Source organism: Panulirus ornatus, chromosome 71 (assembly GCF_036320965.1).
Source record: "Panulirus ornatus isolate Po-2019 chromosome 71, ASM3632096v1, whole genome shotgun sequence".
In the NCBI taxonomy this organism is placed as follows: domain Eukaryota; kingdom Metazoa; phylum Arthropoda; class Malacostraca; order Decapoda; family Palinuridae; genus Panulirus; species Panulirus ornatus.
The window spans coordinates 7,817,484-7,845,330 of record NC_092294.1 but is presented as its reverse complement, the minus strand read 5'-3'; the positions used below and the strand labels follow the sequence as shown (position 1 = coordinate 7,845,330).

Sequence of the window (27,847 nt, the reverse complement as noted above, 5' to 3'; positions counted from 1 at the left end):
GTAGGGTTAGGAATAGAAATGAGGATAGATATAGGCAGTAGGGCTAGGAATTATAATAAGGATAGTAATAAGTGAGTGGTTGGAATAGTAATAGTTAGTAAGGGTAGGGATAATAATAGGGGTAGTAATAGTATGGGGAAATTGGACATTATCGTAGTGCGGTTAGCGTCGCCACGTAAGACAATACCTGACGAGACCCGGCCTCGGCAAAACCCGTAGTATAAAGAGAAAAAAAAAATTTGTATTGAAACGATAGATTCATTTAACTTGATGTGGGCGTTGAGGTGGGGGAATGAGGGGATGGAAAGATGTTACTTGTCGTGGGGTGTGTGTGTGTGGGTGGGGGCCAGCTTTAGAGGAGGTCATGGCCGGGAGAACGGTTGCTGGATAAATGTTTGATGGAAAATGGGATGAACGTGCTGTAGCTGATGGTCAGTGAAAGAATTTGATGGAAAATGGGATGAACGTGCTGTAGCTGATGGTCAGTGAAAGAAGTACATTATAGAAAATGGGATGAACGTGCTGTAGCTGATGGTCAGTGAAAGAAGTACATTATAGAAAATGGGATGAACGTGCTGTAGCTGATGGTCAGTGAAAGAAGTACATTATAGAAAATGGGATGAACGTGCTGTAGCTGATGGTCAGTGAAAGAAGTACATTGTGGAAAATGGGAAGAACGTGCAGTATCTGGTGGTCGGTGAAAGAAGTACATTATAGAAAATGGGAAGAACGTGCAGTGTCTGGTGGTCAGTGAAAGAAGTACATTATAGAAAATGGGATGAACGTGCTGTAGCTGATGGTCAGTGAAAGAAGTACATTGTGGAAAATGGGAAGAACGTGCAGTATCTGGTGGTCGGTGAAAGAAGTACATTATAGAAAATGGGAAGAACGTGCAGTGTCTGGTGGTCAGTGAAAGAAGTACATTATAGAAAATGGGAAGAACGTGCTGTAGCTGATGGTCAGTGAAAGAAGTACATTATCGAAAATGGGAAGAACGTGCAGTATCTGGTGGTCAGTGAAAGAAGTACATTATAGAAAATGGGAAGAAGGTGCAGTATCTGGTGGTCAGTGAAAGAAGTACATTTTAGAAAATTGGAAGAACGTGCAGTATTTGGTGGTCTATGAAGGAAGTACATTATAGAGAATGGGAAGAACGTGCAGTATCTGGTGGTCAGTGAAAGAAGTACATTATAGAGAATGGGAAGAACGTGCAGTATCTGATGGTTAGTGAAGGAAGTACAGTATAGAAAATGGAAAGAACGTCCCGTATCCGTAGATTAGTAAGCGTAATGCGTTACAGAAAATAGTGTGTGATTTTCATCAAAAGGTGGAGTTCAAACAGCAAGACATTAGGGTACGTGAATCTGAAATACACACACACACACACACACACACACACACACACACACTAGGACGCCATTTGGTAAACATGCGATCCAATCGCATGTTTACCAAATGGTGTCCTAGCTACGTCTTCGTTGTATATCAACTGACTGTTATATTTCTCTCTTGTGTCTCCCCTGATGATGTGATTATTACACGGAAGAGCACTTGGGAACTTATCGTGTTTCATTTTCCCCGTGGACTCTTAGGAATATACTTGATCACGCACAAAATTGTGATCCTTTCCAAAATATATATATATATATATATATATATATATATATATATATATATATATATATATTTTTTATTTTTTTATTATACTTTGTCGCTGTCTCCCGCGTTTGCGAGGTAGCGCAAGGAAACAGACGAAAGAAATGGCCCAACCCCCCCCCATACACATGTATATACATACGTCCACACACGCAAATATACATACCTACACAGCTTTCCATGGTTTACCCCAGACGCTTCACATGCCCTGCTTCAATCCACTGACAGCACGTCAACCCCGGTATACCACATCGCTCCAATTCACTCTATTCCTTGCCCTCCTTTCACCCTCCTGCATGTTCAGGCCCCGATCACACAAAATCTTTTTCACTCCATCTTTCCACCTCCAATTTGGTCTCCCTCTTCTCCTTGTTCCCTCCACCTCCGACACATATATCCTCTTGGTCAATCTTTCCTCACTCATCCTCTCCATGTGCCCAAACCACTTCAAAACACCCTCTTCTGCTCTCTCAACCACGCTCTTTTTATTTCCACACATCTCTCTTACCCTTACGTTACTCACTCGATCAAACCACCTCACACCACACATTGTCCTCAAACATCTCATTTCCAGCACATCCATCCTCCTGCGCACAACTCTATCCATAGCCCACGCCTCGCAACCATACAACATTGTTGGAACCACTATTCCTTCAAACATACCCATTTTTGCTTTCCGAGATAATGTTCTCGACTTCCACACATTCTTCAAGGCCCCCAGGATTTTCGCCCCCTCCCCCACCCTATGATCCACTTCCGCTTCCATGGTTCCATCCGCTGCCAGATCCACTCCCAGATATCTAAAACACTTCACTTCCTCCAGTTTTTCTCCATTCAAACTCACCTCCCAATTGACTTGACCCTCAACCCTACTGTACCTAATAACCTTGCTCTTATTCACATTTATTCTTAACTTTCTTCTTCCACACACTTTTCCAAACTCAGTCACCAGCTTCTGCAGTTTCTCACATGAATCAGCCACCAGCGCTGTATCATCAGCGAACAACAACTGACTCACTTCCCAAGCTCTCTCATCCCCAACAGACTTCATACTTGCCCCTCTTTCCAAAACTCTTGCATTTACCTCCCTAACAACCCCATCCATAAACAAATTAAACAACCATGGAGACATCACACACCCCTGCCGCAAACCTACATTCACTGAGAACCAATCACTTTCCTCTCTTCCTACACGTACACATGCCTTACATCCTCGATAAAAACTTTTCACTGCTTCTAACAACTTTCCTCCCACACCATATATTCTTAATACCTTCCACAGAGCATCTCTATCAACTCTATCATATGCCTTCTCCAGATCCATAAATGCTACATACAAATCCATTTGCTTTTCTAAGTATTTCTCACATACATTCTTCAAAGCAAACACCTGATCCACACATCCTCTACCACTTCTGAAACCACACTGCTCTTCCCCAATCTGATGCTCTGTACATGCCTTCACCCTCTCAATCAATACCCTCCCATATAATTTACCAGGAATACTCAACAAACTTATACCTCTGTAATTTGAGCACTCACTCTTATTCCCTTTGCCTTTGTACAATGGCACTATGCACGCATTCCGCCAATCCTCAGGCACCTCACCATGAGTCATACATACATTAAATAACCTTACCAACCAGTCAACAATACAGTCACCCCCTTTTTTAATAAATTCCACTGCAATACCATCCAAACCTGCTGCCTTGCCGGCTTTCATCTTCCGCAAAGCTTTCACTACCTCTTCTCTGTTTACCAAATCATTTTCCCTAACCCTCTCACTTTGCACACCACCTCGACCAAAACACTCTATATCTGCCACACTATCATCAAACACATTCAACAAACCTTCAAAATACTCACTCCATCTCCTTCTCACATCACCACTACTTGTTATCACCTCCCCACTTGCGCCCTTCACCGAAGTTCCCATTTGCTCCCTTGTATTACGCACTTTACCTCCTTCCAGAACATCTTTTTATTCTCCCTAAAATTTAATGATACTCTCTCACCCCAACTCTCATTTGCCCTTTTTTTCACCTCTTGCACCTTTCTCTTGACCTCCTGTCTCTTTCTTTTATACATCTCCCACTCAATTGCATTTTTTCCCTGCAAAAATCGTCCAAATGCCTCTCTCTTCTCTTTCACTAATACTCTTACTTCTTCATCCCACCACTCACTACCCTTTCTGATCAACCCACCTCCCACTCTTCTCATGCCACAAGCATCTTTTGCGCAATCCATCACTGATTCCCTAAATACATCCCATTCCTCCCCCACTCCCCTTACTTCCATTGTTCTCACCTTTTTCCATTCTGTACTCAGTCTCTCCTGGTACTTCCTCACACAGGTCTCCTTCTCAAGCTCACTTACTCTCACCACCCTCTTCACCCCAACATTCACTCTTCTTTTCTGAAAACCCATACAAATCTTCACCTTAGCCTCCACAAGATAATGATTAGACATCCCTCCAGTTGCACCTCTCAGCACATTAACATCCAAAAGTCTCACTTTCGCACGCCTGTCAATTAACACGTAATCCAATAACGCTCTCTGGCCATCTCTCCTACTTACATAAGTATACTTATGTATATCTCGCTTTTTAAACCAGGTATTCCCAATCATCAGTCCTTTTTCAGCACATAAATCTACAAGCTCTTCACCATTTCCATTTACAACACTGAACACCCCATGTATACCAATTATTCCCTCAACTGCCACGTTACTCACCTTTGCATTCAAATCACCCATCACTATGACCCGGTCTCGTGCATCAAAACCACTAACACACTCATTCAGCTTCTCCCAAAACACTTGCCTCTCTTGATCTTTCTTCTCATGCCCAGGTGCATATGCACCAATAATCACCCACCTCTCTCCATCAACTTTCAGTTTTACCCATATTAATCGAGAATTTACTTTCTTACACTCTATCACATACTCCCACAACTCCTGTTTCAGGAGTATTGCTACTCCTTCCCTTGCTCTTGTCCTCTCACTAACCCCTGACTTTACTCCCCAGACATTCCCAAACCACTCTTCCCCTTTACCCTTGAGCTTCGTTTCACTCAGAGCCAAAACATCCAGGTTCCTTTCCTCAAACATACTACCTATCTCTCCTTTTTTCACATCTTGGTTACATCCACACACATTTAGGCACCCCACTCTGAGCCTTCGAGGAGGATGAGCACTCCCCGCGTGACTCCTTCTTCTGTTTCCCATTTTAGAAAGTTAATACAAGGAGGGGAGGATTTCTGGCCCCCCGCTCCCGTCTCCTCTAGTCGCTTTCTACGACACGCGAGGAATACGTGGGAAGTATTCTTTCATCCCTATCCCCAGGGATAATATACATATATATACACATATACACATACACACACATACACATACATACGCACATATACACACACACACACACACATACATATATATACATATGAGAAATGTAAGAAACAATTTAGAAAACTGAAACTTCTAGCTTGAAATGAATGAAAAAAAAAATGTCATAATGGTTCAACCTCTGGCTATGGAAAAAGGAAATGTATAATTCATTTACACAAACGTCAATAGCAGTTCTCATCAATTTAACCACTGTATCAATAAGCTTCAATGTCTAAGCTACATTTTTCTCCAATTTCACTATTTTCCTTCACATTTTCAATTGTGTCTGAAGGTTCTACTTCAAGAGTAATTGTTTTTCCAGTAAGGGTCTTCACATCTTGGTTACATCCACACACATTTAGGCACCCCACTCTGAGCCTTCGAGGTCATATATATATGTATATATATATATATATATATATATTATATATATATATATATATATATATATATATATATATATATATATATATATATATATATATATATATATGACCTTATTTTGGTGAATTGTGTGAAAGAAGAAAGCTGAGAGTAAATGTAAATAAGAGCAAGGTTATTAGGTACAGTAGGGTTGAGGCACAAGTCAATTGGGAGGTAAGTTTGAATGGAGACAAACTGGAGGAAGTGAATTGTTTTAGATATCTGGGAGTGGATTTGGCAGCGGATGGAACCATGGATGTGGAAGTGAGTCACATGGTGGGGGAGGGGGCGAAAGTTCTGGGAGCGTTGAAGAATGTGTGGAAGGCGAGAACATTATCTCGGAAAGCAAAAATGGGTATGTTTGAAGGAATGGTGGTTCCAACAATGTTATATGGTTGCGAGGCGTGGGCTATAGATGAGGTTGTGCGGAGGAAGGTGGATGTGTTGAAAATGAGAAGTTTGATGACAATATGTGTTGTGGTTTGATCGAGTAAGTAATGGAAGGGTAAGAGAGATGTGTGGTAATAAAAAGAGTGTGGTTGAGAAAGCAGAAGAGGACGTATTGAAATAGTATGGTCACATGGAGAGATGGAGGGAACGAGAAGTGGGAGACCAAATTGGAGGTGGAAGGATGGAGTGAAATAGATTATGAGCGATCGGGGCCTGAACATGCAGGAGGGTGAAAGGCGTGTAAGGAATAGAATGAATTGGAACGATGTGGTATACCGGTGACGACGTGCTGTCAGTGGATTGAACCAGGGCTTGTGAAGCGTCTGAGCTAAACCATGGAAAGTTTCTTGGGGCCTGGATGTGGAAAGGGAGCTGTGGTTTCGTGCATTATACATGACAGCTAGAGACTGGGTATGAACGAATGTGGCCATTGTTGTCTTTTCCTAGCGCTACCTCGCGCGCATGCGGGAGGAGGGGATTGTCATTTCATGTGTGGCGGGTGGCGACGGGAATGAATATAGGCAGCACTTATGAATTATGTATATGTCTGTGTATGTATATACGTATATGTATACGTTGAAATATATAGATATGTATATGTGCGTGTGTGGACGTGTATGTATATACATGTGTATATGGGTGAGTTGGGCCATTCTTTCGTCTGTTTCCTTGCGCTACTTCGCTAACGCGGGAGACAGCGAAAAAATATAATTAAAAAGAATATATATATATATATATATATATATATATATATATATATATATATATATATATATATATATATATATAATATATATATATTATTTATATTTTTTATTATACTTTGTCGCTGTCTCCCGCGTTTGCGAGGTAGCGCAAGGAAACAGACGAAAGAAATGGCCCAACCCCCCCCCCCATACACATGTATATACATACGTCCACACACGCAAATATACATACCTACACAGCTTTCCATGGTTTACCCCAGACGCTTCACATGCCTTGCTTCAATCCACTGACAGCACGTCAACCCCGGTATACCACATCGCTCCAATTCACTCTATTCCTTGCCCTCCTTTCACCCTCCTGCATGTTCAGGCCCCGATCACACAAAATCTTTTTCACTCCATCTTTCCACCTCCAATTTGGTCTCCCTCTTCTCCTTGTTCCCTCCACCTCCGACACATATATCCTCTTGGTCAATCTTTCCTCACTCATCCTCTCCATGTGCCCAAACCACTTCAAAACACCCTCTTCTGCTCTCTCAACCACGCTCTTTTTATTTCCACACATCTCTCTTACCCTTACGTTACTCACTCGATCAAACCACCTCACACCACACATTGTCCTCAAACATCTCATTTCCAGCACATCCATCCTCCTGCGCACAACTCTATCCATAGCCCACGCCTTGCAACCATATAACATTGTTGGAACCACTATTCCTTCAAACATACCCATTTTTGCTTTCCGAGATAATGTTCTCGACTTCCACACATTCTTCAAGGCCCCCAGAATTTTCGCCCCCTCCCCCACCCTATGATCCACTTCCGCTTCCATGGTTCCATCCGCTGCCAGATCCACTCCCAGATATCTAAAACACTTCACTTCCTCCAGTTTTTCTCCATTCAAACTCACCTCCCAATTGACTTGACCCTCAACCCTACTGTACCTAATAACCTTGCTCTTATTCACATTTACTCTTAACTTTCTTCTTCCACACACTTTTCCAAACTCAGTCACCAGCTTCTGCAGTTTCTCACATGAATCAGCCACCAGCGCTGTATCATCAGCGAACAACAACTGACTCACTTCCCAAGCTCTCTCATCCCCAACAGACTTCATACTTGCCCCTCTTTCCAAAACTCTTGCATTTACCTCCCTAACAACCCCATCCATAAACAAATTAAACAACCATGGAGACATCACACACCCCTGCCGCAAACCTACATTCACTGAGAACCAATCACTTTCCTCTCTTCCTACACGTACACATGCCTTACATCCTCGATAAAAACTTTTCACTGCTTCTAACAACTTTCCTCCCACACCATATATTCTTAATACCTTCCACAGAGCATCTCTATCAACTCTATCATATGCCTTCTCCAGATCCATAAATGCTACATACAAATCCATTTGCTTTTCTAAGTATTTCTCACATACATTCTTCAAAGCAAACACCTGATCCACACATCCTCTACCACTTCTGAAACCACACTGCTCTTCCCCAATCTGATGCTCTGTACATGCCTTCACCCTCTCAATCAATACCCTCCCATATAATTTACCAGGAATACTCAACAGACTTATAACTCTGTAATTTGAGCACTCACTCTTATCCCCTTTGCCTTTGTACAATGGCACTATGCACGCATTCCGCCAATCCTCAGGCACCTCACCATGAGTCATACATACATTAAATAACCTTACCAACCAGTCAACAATACAGTCACCCCCTTTTTTAATAAATTCCACTGCAATACCATCCAAACCTGCTGCCTTGCCGGCTTTCATCTTCCGCAAAGCTTTCACTACCTCTTCTCTGTTTACCAAATCATTTTCCCTAACCCTCTCACTTTGCACACCACCTCGACCAAAACACCCTATATCTGCCACTCTATCATCAAACACATTCAACAAACCTTCAAAATACTCACTCCATCTCCTTCTCACATCACCACTACTTGTTATCACCTCCCCATTTGCGCCCATCACTGAAGTTTCCATTTGCTCCCTTGTCTTACGCACTTTATTTACCTCCTTCCAGAACATCTTTTTATTCTCCCTAAAATTTAATGATACTCTCTCACCCCAACTCTCATTTGCCCTTTTTTTCACCTCTTGCACCTTTCTCTTGACCTCCTGTCTCTTTCTTTTATACATCTCCCACTCAATTGCATTTTTTCCCTGCAAAAATCGTCCAAATGCCTCTCTCTTCTCTTTCACTAATACTCTTACTTCTTCATCCCACCGCTCACTACCCTTTCTAATCAACCCATCTCCCACTCTTCTCATGCCACAAGCATCTTTTGCGCAATCCATCACTGATTCCCTAAATACATCCCATTCCTCCCCCACTCCCCTTACTTCCATTGTTCTCACCTTTTTCCATTCTGTACTCAGTCTCTCCTGGTACTTCCTCACACAGGTCTCCTTCTCAAGCTCACTTACTCTCACCACCCTCTTCACCCCAACATTCACTCTTCTTTTCTGAAAACCCATACAAATCTTCACCTTAGCCTCCACAAGATAATGATCAGACATCCCTCCAGTTGCACCTCTCAGCACATTAACATCCAAAAGTCTCTCTTTCGCACGCCTGTCAATTAACACGTAATCCAATAACGCTCTCTGGCCATCTCTCCTACTTACATAAGTATACTTATGTATATCTCGCTTTTTAAACCAGGTATTCCCAATCATCAGTCCTTTTTCAGCACATAAATCTACAAGCTCTTCACCATTTCCATTTACAACACTGAACACCCATGTATACCAATGTATATATGTATATATGTATATATGTATAATGTATACCCCATGTATATATATATATATATATATATATATATATATATATATATATATATATATATATATATATATATATATATATATATATATTCTTTCTTTTAAACTATTCGCCATTTCCCGCGTTAGCGAGGTAGCGTTAAGAACAGAGGACTGGGCCTTTTTTTGGAATATCCTCACCTGGCCCCCTCTGTTCCTTCTTTTGGAAAATTAAAAAAAAAAAAAGAGAGGGAGGATTTCCAGCCCCCCGTTCCCTCCCCTTTTAGTCGCCTTCTACGACACGCAGGGAATACGTGGGAAGTATTCTTAATCCCCTATCCCCAGGGATAATATATATATATATATATATATATATATATATATATATATATATATATATATATATATATATATATATATATATATATATATATATTGTTAGAGCGGCGGTCAGCAATGTCAGCGACAGGAATGGCGCGTCATTCGCTATCTGTCTGTACATTCAAAGCGAATTTGACCCGTCCAGAATTAGACTCTTGGGGAGGCATATGATAAATTCTGACATTCTTTACGGGGGAAAAAATAATTTATATCACGTCTTTAAGAAATACGTCTGTGGGCGGATGACGTGACTGTCGCAGAATGAGGCAAAGAAATGACGGTCACTGGTGGTGGAATCTGTGTAAAGGCACAGACGTTGTGGATATAGCAAGATGGGTATGTAAGGAAAGAGAACCATGAGATTAAAATGTGATTTGGATAGACGGTTTAGAGACACAAGCCTGGTGCTGGAGTTGAGACACATCACTGGCAGATTATAGACTGGTTGAGCAGAGTTATGTGAACAGAGTGAGATGTAGACTGGTTAAGCATTACGTGAACAGAGAAAGAAAATGAAAATGTTACGTCAGCCATGACAGGTCTGGAGATGCTAATTACAAAAGAAGGGCCGAACCCTGGGATGGTGTGAACCCAGGGATGGTGTGAACCCTGGGATGGTGTGAACCCTGGGATGATGTGAACCCAGGGATGGTGTGAACCCTGGGATGATGTGAACCCTGGGTGGTGTGAACCCTGGGATGATGTGAACCCTGGATGGTGTGAACCCTGGGATGATGTGAACCCTGGGATGATGTGAACCCTGGGATGATGTGAACCCTGGGATGATGTGAACCCTGGGATGGTGTGAACCCTGGGATGATGTGAACCCTGGATGGTGTGAACCCTGGGATGATGTGAACCCTGGGATGATGTGAACCCTGGGATGGTGTGAACCCTGGGATGGTGTGAACCCTGGGATGATGTGAACCCTGGGATGATGTGAACCCAGGGATGATGTGAACCCTGGGATGATGTGAACCCTGGGATGATGTGAACCCTGGATGGTGTGAACCCTGGGATGATGTGAACCCTGGGATGATGTGAACCCTGGGATGATGTGAACCCTGGGATGTTGTGAACCCTGGGATGATGTGAACCCAGGGATGTTGTGAACCCTGGGATGTTGTGAACCCTGGGATGTTGTGAACCCTGGGATGTTGTGAACCCTGGGATGGTGTGACCATAGTTGAACTGATGTCAGGCACTGAAGTGGCTGGGTTGAGTTCATGATGTTGCCTTAGACATCCTCAGAAGTGGGTATGTTGGGACCTTGACAGTTCAGCGTTATGTCCAAGAAAAAATAGAGCCTTTTAAGGAGAAGTGTAAACAAACCCCGGCAAGAAATGTCACAACACCTTCTTGGTCATAACTAAATACCTGAAATTTTAAGCTGGTATGTATCCTCTTTTTGCATCTTATCCGTAGACCTTACCTAATGAAACTATGTAATGTATGCAGTTAAACCTCTGCAAGGAATTGTAACATGTAACAATAACCCACTGGGGTCTGACGAAGACCCTTTGTGACCCCCTGTGATCCTTTTGCCGTACCGCTCCCTGGATGAGCATGGGGTGCACAAATTAATCGTGTGGGTGTATAGACGCCAGATGACTGGGAGGACGACACAAGGTCAGCGAGCGGAGGTTGACACGCGCTGAGAGAGGGTGGTAGACGCGAGATGAGGGAGGGCAGGTGGGAGGTGAGTGGAAGGGAGACACAAGGTGAGCGGGAGGTAGACGGATGGGTACGCTCGAGGGCGTAAGACAGAGGTGTAGCGTTAGGGAGGTTAACATGTCGTTGGACGGGTCTGTATATCAACAGAGACTGGTGTTGGGGAAGAGGTTGTCTGCGGGAGCGGACTCGAACGCTGGCGCGCACACCAGAGAGCCCGGGCTGCGAGAAGGGGGCCCCAAAACCTCAGTTGGACCGAGGGCCCAGTTCATCCTTGGCTGTGTGTGTGTGTGTGTGTGTGTGTGGCTGCATAAGATGATACGGGTTTTCCATTAGTCGCAAACCATGAAATATTCTGGGAGAATTTTTTTTGTCTATATATATATATATATATATATATATATATATATATATATATATATATATATATATATATTTCTTTCAAACTATTCGCCATTTCCCGCATTAGCGAGGTAGCGTTAAGAACAGAGGACTGGGCCTTTGAGGGAATACCCTCACCTGGCCCAATTCTCTGTTCCTTCTTTTGGAAAACTAAAAAAAAAAAAACGAGAGGGGAGGATTTCCAGCCCCCCGCTCCCTCCCCTTTTAGTCGCCTTCTACGACACGCAGGGAATACGTGGGAAGTATTCTTTCTCCCCTATCCCCATATATATATATATATATGTTGGAAAGGATCACAATTTTGCGCGTGATCAAGATATTCCTATGAGTCCACGGGGAAAATGAGACACGAAAAGTTCCCAAGTGCACTTTCGTGTAATAATCACATCATCTGGGGAGATACAAGAAAGAAATGTAGCAGTCAGTTGATATACAACGAAGAGACGTAGCTAGGACGCCATTTGGTTAACAAGTAACGGCAATGAATCTGTCTTAATTGCTAATACTCAGAACTTTGATTTATCCAAAGGTAGCTTTAAAGCACATCTCGTTATCAACCAAATCATTATGAAAGAATTATCAACAAACGAAAACATAGAAAAATTAGTTGAACACATATCTTGTTACCCAGGCCAACACCCCCGCCACCCAACACACACACACACACACACACACACACACACACACACACACAAATAAATAGATAAATAAACAAACAAACAAACACACCCCCTAACCACAAGGAACCCCCACTTTCCCCTTAATGGTCAGGCCACTGTGTCGTCGAGAATGGCAGAGGAAAGATGGAATTTTTGTGTTGGTGTTGGGATTTAAGAAACTCTGAATTGTTTGCCCCTGATGAGGTGGATTGTCTTTGTGAAACATGTTTTCCTGTATCTATAGAGAAATTGCATGTTAAATGAAATTATCTGGGTTACTGAATTGCGATTTCACCTTATTAACTATCATAATGGACTACTGTGATCAACATATCAATATATGTAAGAAAGGATCACAATTTTACGCGTGATCAAAATATTCCTGGGTCCATGGGGAAGATGAAACACGATGAGTTCCCAAGTGCACTTTCGTGTAATAATCACATCATCAGGTGAGACACGAGAGAAATATAACAGTCAGTTGATATACATCGAAGAAACGAAGCTAGGACGTCCTAGCTTCGTCTCTTCGATGTATATCAACTGACTGCTATATTTCTCTCTTGTGTCTCCCCTGATGATGCGATTATTATACGAAAGTGCACTTGCGAACTTATCGTGTTTCATTTTCCCCATGGACTCATAGGAATATATATATATATATATATATATATATATATATATATATATATATATATATATATATATATATATATATATATATATATATATATATATATATTATCCCTGGGGATAGGGGAGAAAGAATACTTCCCACGTATTCCCTGCGTGTCGTAGAAGGCGACTAAAAGGGAAGGGAGCGGAGGGCTTGAAATCTTCCCCTCTCTTTTTCGTTTTTCTTTTTTTTTTCAATTTTCCAAAGGAAGGAACAGAGAAGGGGGCCAGATGAGGATGTTTCCTCAGAGGCCCAGTCCTCTGTTCTTAACGCTACCTCGCTGAGGCGGGAAATGGCGAATAGTATGAAAAAAAATTATATATGTATATATATATATATATATATATATATATATATATATATATATATATATATATATATATATATATATATATATAATGTGCACACTAGTCAGTGATGATAGTATGAAGGTGAAATCGCACTTCAGTAGTTCATACAATTTTACTTAACATATATTTTTTCTATACATGTGGCACGACACGTTTCATGGAGACAAGCCACCTCATCAGGTGCCACTACTTAAAGTTATTTAAATCCCAACATCACACTTGATTCCCGCCGTCCAACACCAACCTGTATAGACCAAGCACTGTTACTGCCACACAAAGCAGACAATTTTATCATGGGGATGAAAGGTCTGGGAACATGTTGAAATTGTGTTTGTAATGTTGTAGTGGTGGATGATGGCCATAGCGTAAGCGGGAGAATATGACCCGTGTTTGTCTGGAGAGTGTGCTTTCTGGTGTGTAAATAACGAATGGACTGAAGTCTATGAATGAGTTGGGATGTCTGCTCTTTCGTGCTTCTCAGGGGTATGTGAGTAGTGGTTACTGAACTGCATGACAGGGGTAAGCTTTTCAGTCCTATTAGCGGGTAGGTGTCAAGTTAAAAGAGTGATTTCGGAGGAAGGGGTCTAGTGTTGTTGCATAGAATGTAGCGTCGAACATGTTGAGGTAGCACTCTGCTGGGAGGATCTTTGTTTCATTGTGAAGGTTATCAGCGCTTGTAGTCGTTCGGCAGCCAGTGAGTTTTGTGAGTGCACTGTTTTGAATGGATTGCAACTCGGCTGTGTTTGCTTTTGAGAGGATGGAAGACGCAGGCAGGTGAGGGATAGTTTAAAGTGGGGCGGATGAATTGTTTGTGAAGGATGTTGAAGCAGTCTTTATCTTGTTCAAATCTGGTACCAGTTTGTGTTCTCATGGCATTTGGTTTGTGTTGATTTTATGTTCATGTTGCTGGTGTTAGGAGTTAATGTCGTGTGTGTCGTATGTCATGCATAGAATGGTTGGTGTTTTCCATAGTGGATGACACTGTCCATTCAAGGTAACTGGAGGGTATGAGATGGTTTAGTCTGGCCAGGGCTGAAAGAGTGAGTGAAGACTTCTCTCAAGATGCGGATTTTCTGTTATGGATGAGCTGTTGTTCCAGTTGTGTTCTGTAGTGCTGCCTGCTTGATGTTGCACCAGTAGTATCAGGGTGTCTGTGATCGTAAGATCGTCTGCATACGAAAAGACCTTAATGTTGCGGTTTGTCTGAGGTAATGGGAGATCGCGTAGGAAGACGATGAAGAGAGTTGGAGAAAGAACTGCTCCTTGGGAAACTCCATAGCAGAGGTTGTGTTTTAGAGCTGAGGACATTATGAGTGACTATACTATAGCAGCCGGCTTTGAAATTGGCTAACATTTGTTGTTGTAGACTCGTAGAGTGTTGTGTGTGTGTATATATATATATATATATATATATATATATATATATATATATATATATATATATATATATATATATATATTATATATATATATATATATATATATATATATATATATATATATATATATATATATATATATATATACATATGTATATATATATATATATATTATATATATATATATATATATATATATATATATATATATATATATACATATGTTTTTTTTTTGTTTTTTTTTTATACTTTGTCGCTGTCTCCCGCGTCTGCGAGGTAGCGCAAGGAAACAGACGAAAGAAATGATGTGTATATATACATATGTATATATATATATATATATATATATATATATATATATATATATATATAATTTATTTATTTATTTATTTATATAAATGCTCATATTTATGTCAAATGAAACAGCCTGGAAGTAAATTTCTCTGCTTTGTAGGGATTTATCAAAGCCCTTATTTTCTCTCAAATGTCATTAGGGAGCCCGTCTGGCTGGTCGCCCTTGGGAGCTGTCGATGATTTGCTCTATCATCTCTTAAGAGCATCCTCAGAGATGGGCATATATGCGGTAGAGGCAAGCGCAAGAATATGCGAGTATGAGCCGCTCAGATCATAGTATGACTCATTCCTGGAGGCGTTCGCTCTCAAGATGACTGTGCGAAACGTCGACAGTTGGCATACTTGTGAAGGATTCATTTGACACCAGAAAGGATAAGCATAGATTTACTAATAACCAATTTAATGAGGCAGCTCTGGAAGAAACTCTCTCTCTCTCTCTCTCTCTCTCTCTCTCTCTCTCTCTCTCTCTCTCTCTCTCTCTCTCTCTCTCTCTCTCTCTCTCTCTCATGATGATGTGATTATTACACGAAAGTGCACTTGGGAACTTACCGTGTTTCATTTTCCCCGTGGACTCGTAGGAATTTACTTGATCACGCGCAAAATTGTGATCCTTTCCAACATATATTTATATATTTTTTTTCAAACATATTCGCCTTATCCCGCGTAAGCGAGGTAGCGTTAAGAACAGAGGAGTGAGCCTTAGAGGATATATCCTCACTTATCCCACCTCTCCGTTCCTCCTTTTTGAAGGAGGGGAGGATTTGCTGCCCCCCGCTCCCTCCCCTTTAGTCGCCTTCTACGACACGCAAGGAATACGTGGGAAGTATTCTTTCTTCCTTATCCCCACACAATATACTCTTGATACCTCCCACAAAGCATCTCTATCACCCCTATCATATGCCTTCTCCAGATCCATAAATGCTACATACGCATCCATCTGTTTTTCTAAGTATCTCTCACATACATTCTTCAAAACAAACACCTAATCCACACATCCTCTACCAATTCTGAAAACACACTGCTCTTCCCCAATCTGATGCTCTGTACATGCCTTTACCCTGTCAATCAATACCTTCCCAAATGATTTCTTAGGAATACTCAACAAACTTATACCTCTGTATTTTGAACACTAACCTATATCCCCTTTGCCTTTGTACAGTGGCACTATGTATGCATTCCGCCAGTCCGCAGGCACTTCACCATGAAGCATACATACATCGCATATCCTTACCAACCAGTGAACAACACAGCCATCCCCTTTTTCAATAAATTCCACTGCAGTGCCATCCAAAACCGCCGCCTTGCCGGCTTCCATCTTCCGCAAAGCTTTCACTGCCTCTTCTCTGTTTACCAAACCATTCTCCCTGACCCTCTCACTTCCCACACCATTTCGACCAAAATACCCTGTATCAGTCACTCTATCATCAAGCACATTCAACAAACCTTCAAAATATTGACTACATCTCCTTCTCACATCACCACTACTTGTTATCACCTCCCCATAAGCCCCCTTCACCGATGTTCCCGTTTGTTCTCCTGTCTTACGCACTTTATTTACCTCCTTCCAAAACACCTTTTTATTCTTCCTAAAATTTAATGATTCTCTCTCACCCTAACTCTCATTTGTCATTTTTTTCACTTCTTGCACCTTGCTCTTGACCTCCTGCCTCCCAGTCATCTGCACTACTTCCCTGCAAAAATCGTCCAAACGCCTTTCTCTTCTCTTTCACTAATAATCTTACTTCTTCATCCCACACTCACTCCCCGTTCTGATTTGCCCACCTTTCTCGCTTCTCATGCCACAAGCATCTTTTGTGCAAGCCATCACTGCTTCCCTAGATACATCCCATTCCTCCCCCACTCCCCTTACGTCATTTGCTCTCACCTTTTGCCATTCTGCACTCAATCTCTTCTGGTACTTTCTCACCCCGCATGACTCCTGTTTCCCCTTTTAGAAAGTTAGATGGGAGGGGAGGGTTTCTAGCCCCCCGCTCCCGCCCCCTTAAGTCGCCTTCTACGACACACTGGGAATACATAGGAAGTATTCTTTCTCCCCTATTACCAGGGATATTATATATATATATATATATATATATATATATATATATATATATATATATATATATATATATATATATATATATATATAATGTGTGTGTGTGTGTGTGTGTTTGTGTGTGTGTCTGTATGTGGACGTATATGTATATACATGTGTGTGTGGGTGAGTTGGGCCATTCTTTCGTCTGTTTCCATGCGCTACCTCGCTAACGCGGGAGACCGAGAAAGTATAATAAGATAAAATTATATATATACAGAGAGAGAGAGAGAGAGAGAGAGAGAGAGAGAGAGAGAGAGAGAGAGAGAGAGAGAGAGAGAATGTGGCCTTTTTTGTCTTTTCCTGGCGCTGCCTCCCTGGAGGGGGGATTGCTATTTCATGTGTGGCGAGGTGACGACGGGAATGGATGAAGGCAGCAAGTATGAATATGTACATATGTATATATGTATATGTATGGATACGTTGAAATGTATGGGTATGTGTGTATGTGCGTGTGTGGGCGTTTATGTATATACATGTGTATGTGGGTGGGTTGGGCCATTCTTTCGGCTGTTTCCTTGCGCTACCTCGCTAACGCGGGAGACGGCGATTAAGTATAGTAAATATATATATAAAATGTTTGTATTTGTTGCCGGACTCTGCCCGCTCAAGGTTGCACAGCAAGCGAAAAGTTACCTTTGGCAAGACTGTAACTTTGAAAGTACCGTCTTGTCGGAGAACCTCTCACTACCAAGGAGTCTGTGTTTCCCTGCTAGCAGGAGTAGCGAAGGCTTGGGTAGTGGGAACCTTTTGAATGGCCATGGATTAATGATAATCACAGTATTAATGATAATCACGCGTATTCATATACCTCCGCGTTGTACAGTTAGGTTCGGTAAAACGCTATCAGCTGGCTATGTGCGTCTGTTCGGAAACAACCAAGTATAGACCCCGTTGCTCACCATTGTGAGACGAAGGGTATTCGAGCACTCAGTATTTCGAATAGTTGTTTCCTATTATACAGTCCCATAGCCTAGCGGTTAGCATGCCTGCCTCTTGCACAGGGGTTCCAGGTTCGATCCTGGCTGTTGGAGGTTTGTATGTTCTATGATATATATATATATATATATATATTTATATATATCTTTTCTTTCTTTCATACTATTCGCCATCTCCCGCGTTAGCGAGGTTGCGTTAAGAACAGAGGACTGAACCTTTGAGGGAATATCCTCACCTGGCCACCTTCTCTGTCCCTTCTTTTGGAAAATTAAAAAAACCGAGAGGGGAGGATTTCCAGCCCCCCACTCCCTTTCCTTTTAGTCGCCTTCTACGACACGCAGGGAATACGTGGGAAGTATTCTTTCTCTCCTATCCCCAGGGATAATATATATATATATATATATATATATATATATATATATATATATATATATATATATATATATATATATATATATATATATTGTCGCTGTCTCCCGCGTTAGCGAAGTAGCGCAAGGAAACAGACGAAAGAATAGCCCAACCCACCCACATACATATGTATATACATACACGCCCACACACGCACAGATACATACCTATACATTTCAACATATACATACATACATTTCAACATATACATACACAGACATTTACACATATATGCATGCATATACTCATACTTGCTACCTTTATCCATTCTCGTCCACACCCCGCCACACATGAAATGGCATCCCCCCCCCCCCCCCCCCCCCCCCATGCGCGCGCGAGTTAAACCTAGGAAAAGACAACAAAGGCCACATTCGTTCACACTTAGTGTCTAGCAGTCATGTGTAATGTACCGAAACCACAGCTCCCTTTCCACATCCAGGCCCCACAAAACTTTCCATGGTTTACTCCCAGACGCTTCACATGCCCTGGTTCAATCCATTGACAGCACGTTGACCCTAGTATACCACATCGTTCCAATTCACTCTATTCCTTGCACGCCTTTCACCCTCCTGTAAGGTTAGTCCCCGATCGCTCAAAATCTTTTTCTCTCCATCCTTCCACCTCCAGTTTGGTCGCCCACTTCTCGTTCCCTCCACCTCTGACACATATGTCCTCTTTGTCAATCTTTCCTCACTCATTGTCTCCATATGACCAGACCATTTCAATACACCCTCTTCTGCTCTCGCAACCACACACTTTTTATTACCACACATCTCTTACCCTTTCATTACTTACTCGATCAAACCACTTCACACCACATATTGTCCTCAGACATCTCATTTCCTACACGTCCACCCTCCTACGCACAACCCTATCTATAACCCGCGCCTTGCAACCATATAACATTTTTGGAACCACTATTCCCTCAAACATACCCATTTTTGCTTTCCGAGATAACGTTCTCGACCTCCACTCATTCTTCAACGCTCCCAGAACTTTCGCCCCCTCCCCCACCCTGTGACTCACTTCCACTTCCATGGTTCCATCCGCTGCCAAATCCACTCCCAGATATGTAAACTTTTCACTTCCTCCAGTTTGTCTTCATTCAAACTTACCTGCCAATTGACTTGTCCCTCAACCCTACTTAACCTATTAATCTTGCTGTTATTCACATTTATTCTCAGCTTCCTTCTTTCACACACTTTACCAAACTCTCATTAGCTTCTGCAGTTTCTCACATGAATCAGCCACCAGCGCTCTGTCATCAGCGAACAACAACTAACTCACTTCCCAAGGTCTCTCATCTACAACAGACTGCATACTTGACCCTTTCTCCAAAACTTGCTTTCACCTCCCTATAACAACCCCATCCATAAACAAATTGAATAACCATCGAGACATCACGCACCCTTGCCGCAAACTGACATTCACTGGGAACCAATCACTTTCCTGTCTTTCTACTCGTAGCATACGCATGCCTTACATCCTCGATAAATACTTTACACTGCTTCTAGCAACTTACCTCCTACACCATATACACTTTATACCTTCCACAGAGCATGTCTATCAACTCTTACAATATACCTTCTCCAGATCCATAAATGCTACATACAAATCCATTTGTTTTTCTAAGTAATTCTCGCTTACTTTCTTCAAAGCAAACACTTGATCCACACATCCTGTACCACTTCTGAAACCACACTGCTCTTCCCCAATCTGATGCTCTGTACATGCCTTGACCCTCTCAATCAATACCCTCCCATATATTTTCCCAGGAATACTACACAGTCACCCCCCCCCCCAATTTTTTTTTAATAAGTTCTACTGCAGTACCATCCAAACCCGCCTCCTTGCCGGCTTTCACCTTCCGCAAAGCTTTCACTACCTCTTCTGTTTACCAAACCATTCTCTCTGACCCTCTCACTTTGCGCACCATCTCGACCAAAACACCCTATATCTGTCACTCTATCGTCACACACATTCAGCAAACCTTCAAAAAACCTCCATCTCCTTCTCACTTCACCACTACTTGTTATTACCTCCCCATTAGCCCCCCTTCATGGATGTTTCCATTTGTCTCTTGTCTTACTCACGTTATTTGTCTCCTTCCAAAATATCTTTTTACTCTTCCTAAAATTTTATGATACTCTTTCACCCCAGATCTCATTTGTCCTCTTTTTCACCTCTTGCACCTTTCTCTTAAAGCGTCGTGGAGTTACCCAGGACCTTTCTGAAGTCCCCTGCTGCCCAAGGCTCCACAATGAAATATGTAGTCCTTTGGACTGAAAAGTTCTCTGACGAGTATGTATTCTAACCACAGGTGACTTTCCACTCGCTGTGTAACCACTTGATAACTAACCACCATCCCCCAAGTAATGATAGAATGCTTACCCCTGCCTCACACTTCAGCAACCCCAACTCACAGATCTCCAAACCTCCAACAAATGCAACACTGACACAGCACTTACACACTAAACATTTGAGTCTGAAACTCCAACCCACCAGACATACATACACCCATCAGAAACCACACTCCCTAGACAATCACGAGTCACACTCTCCCGTTTACGCCCTGGACATCATCACCCATCAAGACATCACAAACACCATTTCATCATATTCCAAGTCCCCTCATACCCACGTTGAAACTGCTATAAAGATGACACCGAGCAGTTGCTATTTAATTGCCCCACACTCTCTGCACATAGACGCACACACATCATAACAGTTTACGACCTGTGGTCCTGACCTGTGGACATGGCCAGCTTCCTGAGTGCTACGGGAGCCTCACATGGATAGAAAAAGACTTAGAACAGGATCTTTCTGAACGTAAGATGTTCATTTGCCATTACCTCGAAGATCGCTTCTCTTTCCTGGCTCGAGGTCGTACTGTATTTATGTTAGCGTCTCGTTACCCTCGCTCACACAGGGGACAGGTCGTTCCTGATGATCGCATTTGGTACGCAAGCATTCAAGAGTCACATGCAAGCAAAATCAGGCGGTAGTGCCTGACTGGCACATATAACACCTCAAATGTTATGACCACGCCGAGAGCGCTTGACAGGAAATTTTCAGGCCATAAGATCTGGCAAAAGAAACAGGTGGTCCGTAGTTTCTTAAGAGTACTGGTGACATTTAGCCAATGGCAGGTGACCAGATTCATCATGGGGGAGGTTCATGTGGTGTGTAGGTGGCGTCAGAGGCAGGGGCGTAGCTAGTGGGTGTAGGGGCAAACCCCCCCTTCCTTCCTTGGGCTATTCAACACACAGATAAACTCAGTGAGGATTGATTTATTCTTAACGCTACTCTAATCTTCTTCTTCCCTCGAAAGGAGAAGTAGATGTTAGTCTACATATGTTTCAAGTGTTTCGGTGATTTACATGAATGACCAATGAAATACCAGTGTCACCCCCTTCCCAAAAGCAATGCGAGGAGTTCATGGCAACACTTCCTCCTCCTGTTTCATCAGATAAAAGTCCCTTGGTTATTGCTCTTCGCTGTTCTGTGTTATCAAATGTCATAATTCTACTTTCATTCACAACTGATCGCCAGACCCCTCATAATCTTTACGTCAGTGTGTTCATATTTATGAGAATTTGGCTAATGATTGAATTTAACATCCAAATAATTCGAAAGGGCAAACTTATCTAAGGTACAGTGTGTTTTTACGTACGACTTATGAACTTTTTATCATCGTCCCGGCGGGGTTTTTTTCTTTTTTTTATTCGCCTTCCCACCACCCCATTGCCCTTGACCAAATCCTGGATACGCGCTTGGTGGGGAGGGAACCAGTTTAGCCTGATACAAGCGGAAACTTCACTAAACCGCCATTTTGCCGTCGAGGCGAATGCCAGAATGGAAGAGTTCCCTATTTATGATGTACGGTGGCGAGATATCGTGTAAACTTCCAGCTGTAGAAATTAGCGACGGGTAACCTGACGCTTACTTTTATTTCCTAACGTATTTACGTAAAACTAATTTCTTTTTTCTTACGTAAATTCTGTTGATCATCTTTTTTGTGGGATGGTATTGTCTCCGATGTTGTATATAATAGCTTGCAACATATTCGCACAGTTGATTCCATTTATGCAGTTGCAATTGTTGTGTTGACTGCTTACTGCGGGTCATTAGCATGCAGTCTAAGTGCAGTGAAGTGAATATCGTTTTATTAAGTTACTGCACCCTACTCCCTCCTACTACATCGCTCGGTCTGGGGACCTTAAGATGGCCATCTAACCCCACAGCTCGTACTGAGGTCTTGTACATCCCCCACAATTCGGTTTAGACACGATGGGTTTACAGGTCTTCTATCCCCATAGCTCGGTCTCGAACGAAGCTGACCTTACCATACGCTACTGTAGTTAGGATGTTTGAGACTCCAGCACCATATAGTCTTATTCGAGTCTTCGCACACCAAGATAGCAGCCAGTGGATTAGGTTTATCGCCCAGTAGCATCACTTGTTACCTGGGAATGATAACTCGTAAGCCTACAGTTAGTGTCGTCGTTGTACGGGCCATGTAGCACACTTGTAGCACAAGCTTGTAACGCCGGAGATCTTACCGTGCACGTAGCAGAGCCTGAAGAGTGGCTAGGCTTTGGTTGTTACTGGGGTGGGTCTAGATGTACCACTAGGGACGTGGCGTGGCCCCAATTTAACTTATTGTGGAAAATAAAAATTCGTGCGTAATCATGACCCTTTTTCTTCCTCAAGGAATTCTAGCCTATACGGAAAAAAGCTCAGTATTGCCCCCGATGAATTCTTCCAGCCTATACGCATAGCGTAGTATACGCCATGAGAAATTCTGGTCGATGCGAAGTGGTACTATAGCAAAGAAAATGAAACTTCTGAGTAAGGAATATTTGAGAAAGAATTGCAGTTCATTTGAAAAATTTTCCCCTAGCTTTCTAAAATGTTGTAAGGAATATAACTTTCATTTAAAGTGGAATTTACTTTTGTAGTGACATCGTAATAGGCATATAAATTTCGCACTTTATCATTCTTATTAAATATGGACATATAGGAATTAGCGTTAGCGAGGTTGCTCAAGGAAACAGACGAAAGAATGGCCCAACCCACCCACATACACATGTATATACATACACTTCCACACACGCACATATACATACCTATACATCTCAACTTATACATATATATACACACACACAGACATATATATATATATATATATATATATATATATATATATATATATATATATATATATATATATATATATATACATGTACATGTACATGATTCATACTGTCTGCCCTTATTCATTCCCGTGGGCACCCCGCCACATAATGAAATACCAACCCCCTCCCCCCGCATGTGCCCGAGGTAGCGCTAGGAAAATACAACAAAGGCCACATTCGTTCAAACTCAGTCTCTAGCTGTCATGTATAATGCACCGAAACCACAGCTCCCTTTCCACATCCAGGCCCCACAGAACTTTCCATAGTTTACCCCAGACGCTTCGCATGCCCTGGTTCAATCCATTGACAGCACGTCGACCCCGGTATACCACATCGTTCCAGTTCACTCTATTTCTTACACGCCTTTCACCCTCCTGCATGTTCAGGCCCCGATCACTCAAAATCTTTTTCACTCCATCTTTCCACCTCCAATTTGGTCTCCCACTTCTCCTCGTTCCCTCCACCTCTGACACATATATCCTCTTCGTCAATCTTTCCTCACTCATTCTCTCCATGTGACCAAACTATTTCAAAACACCCTCTTCTGCTCTCTCAACTACACTCTTTTTACCACCGCACATCTCTCTTACCCCTTCATTACTTACTCTATCAAACCACCTCACACCACATATTGTCCTCAAACATCTCATTTCCAGCACATCCACCCTCCTCCGCACAACTCTATCTATAGCCCACGCCTCGCAACCATGTATCATTGTTGGAACTACTGTTCCTTCAAACATACCCATTTTTGCTTTCCAAGATAACGTTTTCGACTTCCACACATTCTTCAACGCTCTTAGAACTTTCGCCCCCTCCCCCACCCTATGATTCACTTCCGCTTCCATGGTTCCATCCGCTGCCAAATCCACTCCCAGATATCTAAAACACTTCACTTCCTCAAGTTTTTCTCCATTCAAACTTACCTCCCAATTGACTTGTCCCTCAACCCTACTGTACCTAATAACCTTGCTCTTATTCACATTTACTCTCAGCTTTCTTCTTTCACACACTTTAGCAAACTCAGTCACCAGCTTCTGCAGTTTCTCATCCGAATCAGCCACCAGTGCTGTATCATCAGCGAACAACAACTGACTCACTTCCCAAGCTTTCTCATCCACAACAGACTGCATACTTGCCCCTCTTTCCAAAACTCTTGCATTCACTTCCCTAACAACCCCATCCATATAAACAAATTTAACAACCATGGAGACATCACGCACCCCTGCCGCAAACCAACATTCACTGAGAACCAATCACTTTCCTCTCTTCCTACACGTACACATGCCTTACATCCGCGATAAAAACTTTTCACTGCTGCTGACAACTTGCCTCCCACACCATATATTCTTAATACCTTCCACAGAACATCTCTATCAACTCTATCATATTCCTTCTCCAGATCTATGAATGCTACATACAAATCCATTTGCTTTTCTAAGTATTTCTCACTTACATTCTTCAAAGCAAACACCTGATCCACACATCCTCTACCACTTCTGAAACCACACTGCTCTTCCTCAATCTGATGCTCTGTACATGCCTTCACCCTCTCAATCAATACCCTCCCATATAATTTACCAGGAATACTCAACAAACTTATACCTCTAATTTGAGTACTCATTCTTATCCCCTTTGTCTTTGTACAATGGCACTATGCAAGCATTCCGCCAATCCTCAGGCACCTCACCATGAGTCATACATACATTAAATAATCCTACCAACCAGTCACCAATAGTCACCCCCATTTTTAATAGATTCCAATGCAATACCATCCAAGCCCGCTGCCTTACCGGCTTTCATCTTCCGTAAAGCTTTTACTACCTCTTCTCTGTTTACCAAATCATTCTCCTTAACCCTCTCACTTTGCACACCACCTCAACCAAAACACCCTATATCTTCCATTCTGTCATTAAACACATTCAACAAACCTTCAAAATACTCACTCCATCTCCTTCTCACATCACCACTACTTGTTATCACCTCCCCATTACCCCCCTTCACTGACGTTCCTGGTGTTACCTAGAGAAAAGGGGAGAGAGATAGAGAGAGAGAGAATTTGCCGCTAAAGATGTCTTGGAAATGCGTTTGATCAAATGGCGAGAAGCAAAGTTAGAAGATGTATCCTTTACCCTTGTTGAGTACTTAGGCCAATAGTAGGGGCAGGGGGTCACGAAATGCTCCATCACAGTGACGTCACACCTTTGTTGATCATCCATTGCCTCCGTCACAAGCAATTACGATCTTTTTGGCTCCTGCCATCTGGACCATAGCCGGACTTGCCACCCGGCTTCCTCTCGAGCTAGCATCATGATAAGTGTAACTGTTTAAAGAACGAGTTTCGGCAGTTTTAACGTTTTTACTGGGAGCGTTTACTGCATCGTTAATTCTTGGGTGATCATATAATCAATACCACATTATCCGTAGTCATTACCTTGTCCGTGTTTCTCAAACAAGTTGTATAAAATTGTTTGCCTGAATATTTAGTACTAGATATGAAAGGGACTCCTAGTGGTGTATCTTTTACTGTTTTATCTATGACTAAAAAGGTGCCAGTTGCCTGTTTTCCCCAATGTAACTGTGTCCCTGCAAACTGGAGGTAGGAGGTACCAACATATATATATTGATGTTATCCATGTTGTGGCTGCTACCCAGGGCGAGAGATGAACGGTCTGGGCAGCGAAGAGGAGGAGGCGACCAGTCGGCGCGGCCACCCCCTGTACGGCCACGGGGTGTGCAAGTGGCCTGGCTGCGAAGCCATCTGTGACGACAACCACGCCTTCCACAAGTGAGTTCTTACAACTCGGAGCCTCGTCTCACAGTAGTTTTGCACACTGACTTACCTTAATTTACGCATCACCCTACTCCTCTTTATCCTTTGTTTGATCATTTACATTCCATCTGAATAGATGATTGATCACACGCTCATTTAGTATAAAGATAATGGAATTCATAATCGCGTAAGATATGTAACCTGGGTCTGTTTACATGCATGGATGCTGTAAAATGATTAACAGCTTTTTGGAACGATTTCTGGATATCTAGTGAGTTTAGGCTTTGCTTCCGTTGGTGTTCCAGGCACCTCAACACAGAACACACGCTGGACGACCGGTCCACGGCCCAGGCCAGAGTCCAGATGCAGGTGGTCAGTCAGCTGGAGCGCCAACTCACCAAGGAGAGAGATCGACTGCAGGTGCGTACGCCTCTACTCTTGTTAGAAGTGCAGTGATGGCTGTGGGTGTATGCAGCTTGTCTCTTAATGGATGTTTAGCTGTGGGTGTCTGTCTTAGGTTCTGTTTAAGCTTTGGAAGAGAGCTTTAGCTTGTTGCTTGTTGACTGAGCGCTGATGATATATATATATATATATATATATATATATATATATATATATATATATATATATATATATATATATATATATATATCCCATGAGTCCACAAGAAAAATGAAACACGATAAGTTCCCAAGTGCACTTTCGTGTAATAATCACATCATCAGGGTAGACATATATATATATATATATATATATATATATATATATATATATATATATATATATATATATATATATATATATATATATTATCCCTGGGGATAGGGGAGAAAGAATACTTCCCACGTATTCCCTGCGTGTCGTAGAAGGCGACTAAAAGGGAAGGGAGCGGGGGGCTGGAAATCCTCCCCTCTCGTTTTTTTTTTTTTTTTTTTTTTTCCAAAAGAAGGAACAGAGAAGAGGTCCAGATGAGGATATTCCCTCAAAGGCCCAGTCCTTTGTTCTTGACGCTACCTCGCTATCGCGGTAAATGGCGAATAGTATAAAAAAAAAATATATATATATATATATATATATATATATATATATATATATATATATATATATATATATATATATGTGTGTGTGTGTGTGTGTGTGTGTATTCTGTAGAC

General features: G+C 42.1%; 1 protein-coding gene across 1 annotated transcript in view; it reads left to right on the top strand.

The window, feature by feature from the left end:
• The window catches only part of FoxP (forkhead box P), a 712,908-nt gene that overhangs the window by 511,972 nt on the left and 173,089 nt on the right, over positions 1–27,847 (top strand). Inside the window, exons 8-9 of the mRNA XM_071660484.1 lie at positions 26,576–26,708; positions 26,999–27,113. Of these exons, the coding sequence (XP_071516585.1) occupies positions 26,576–26,708; positions 26,999–27,113 (248 nt within the window). The remainder of the gene's footprint in view (positions 1–26,575; positions 26,709–26,998; positions 27,114–27,847) is intronic.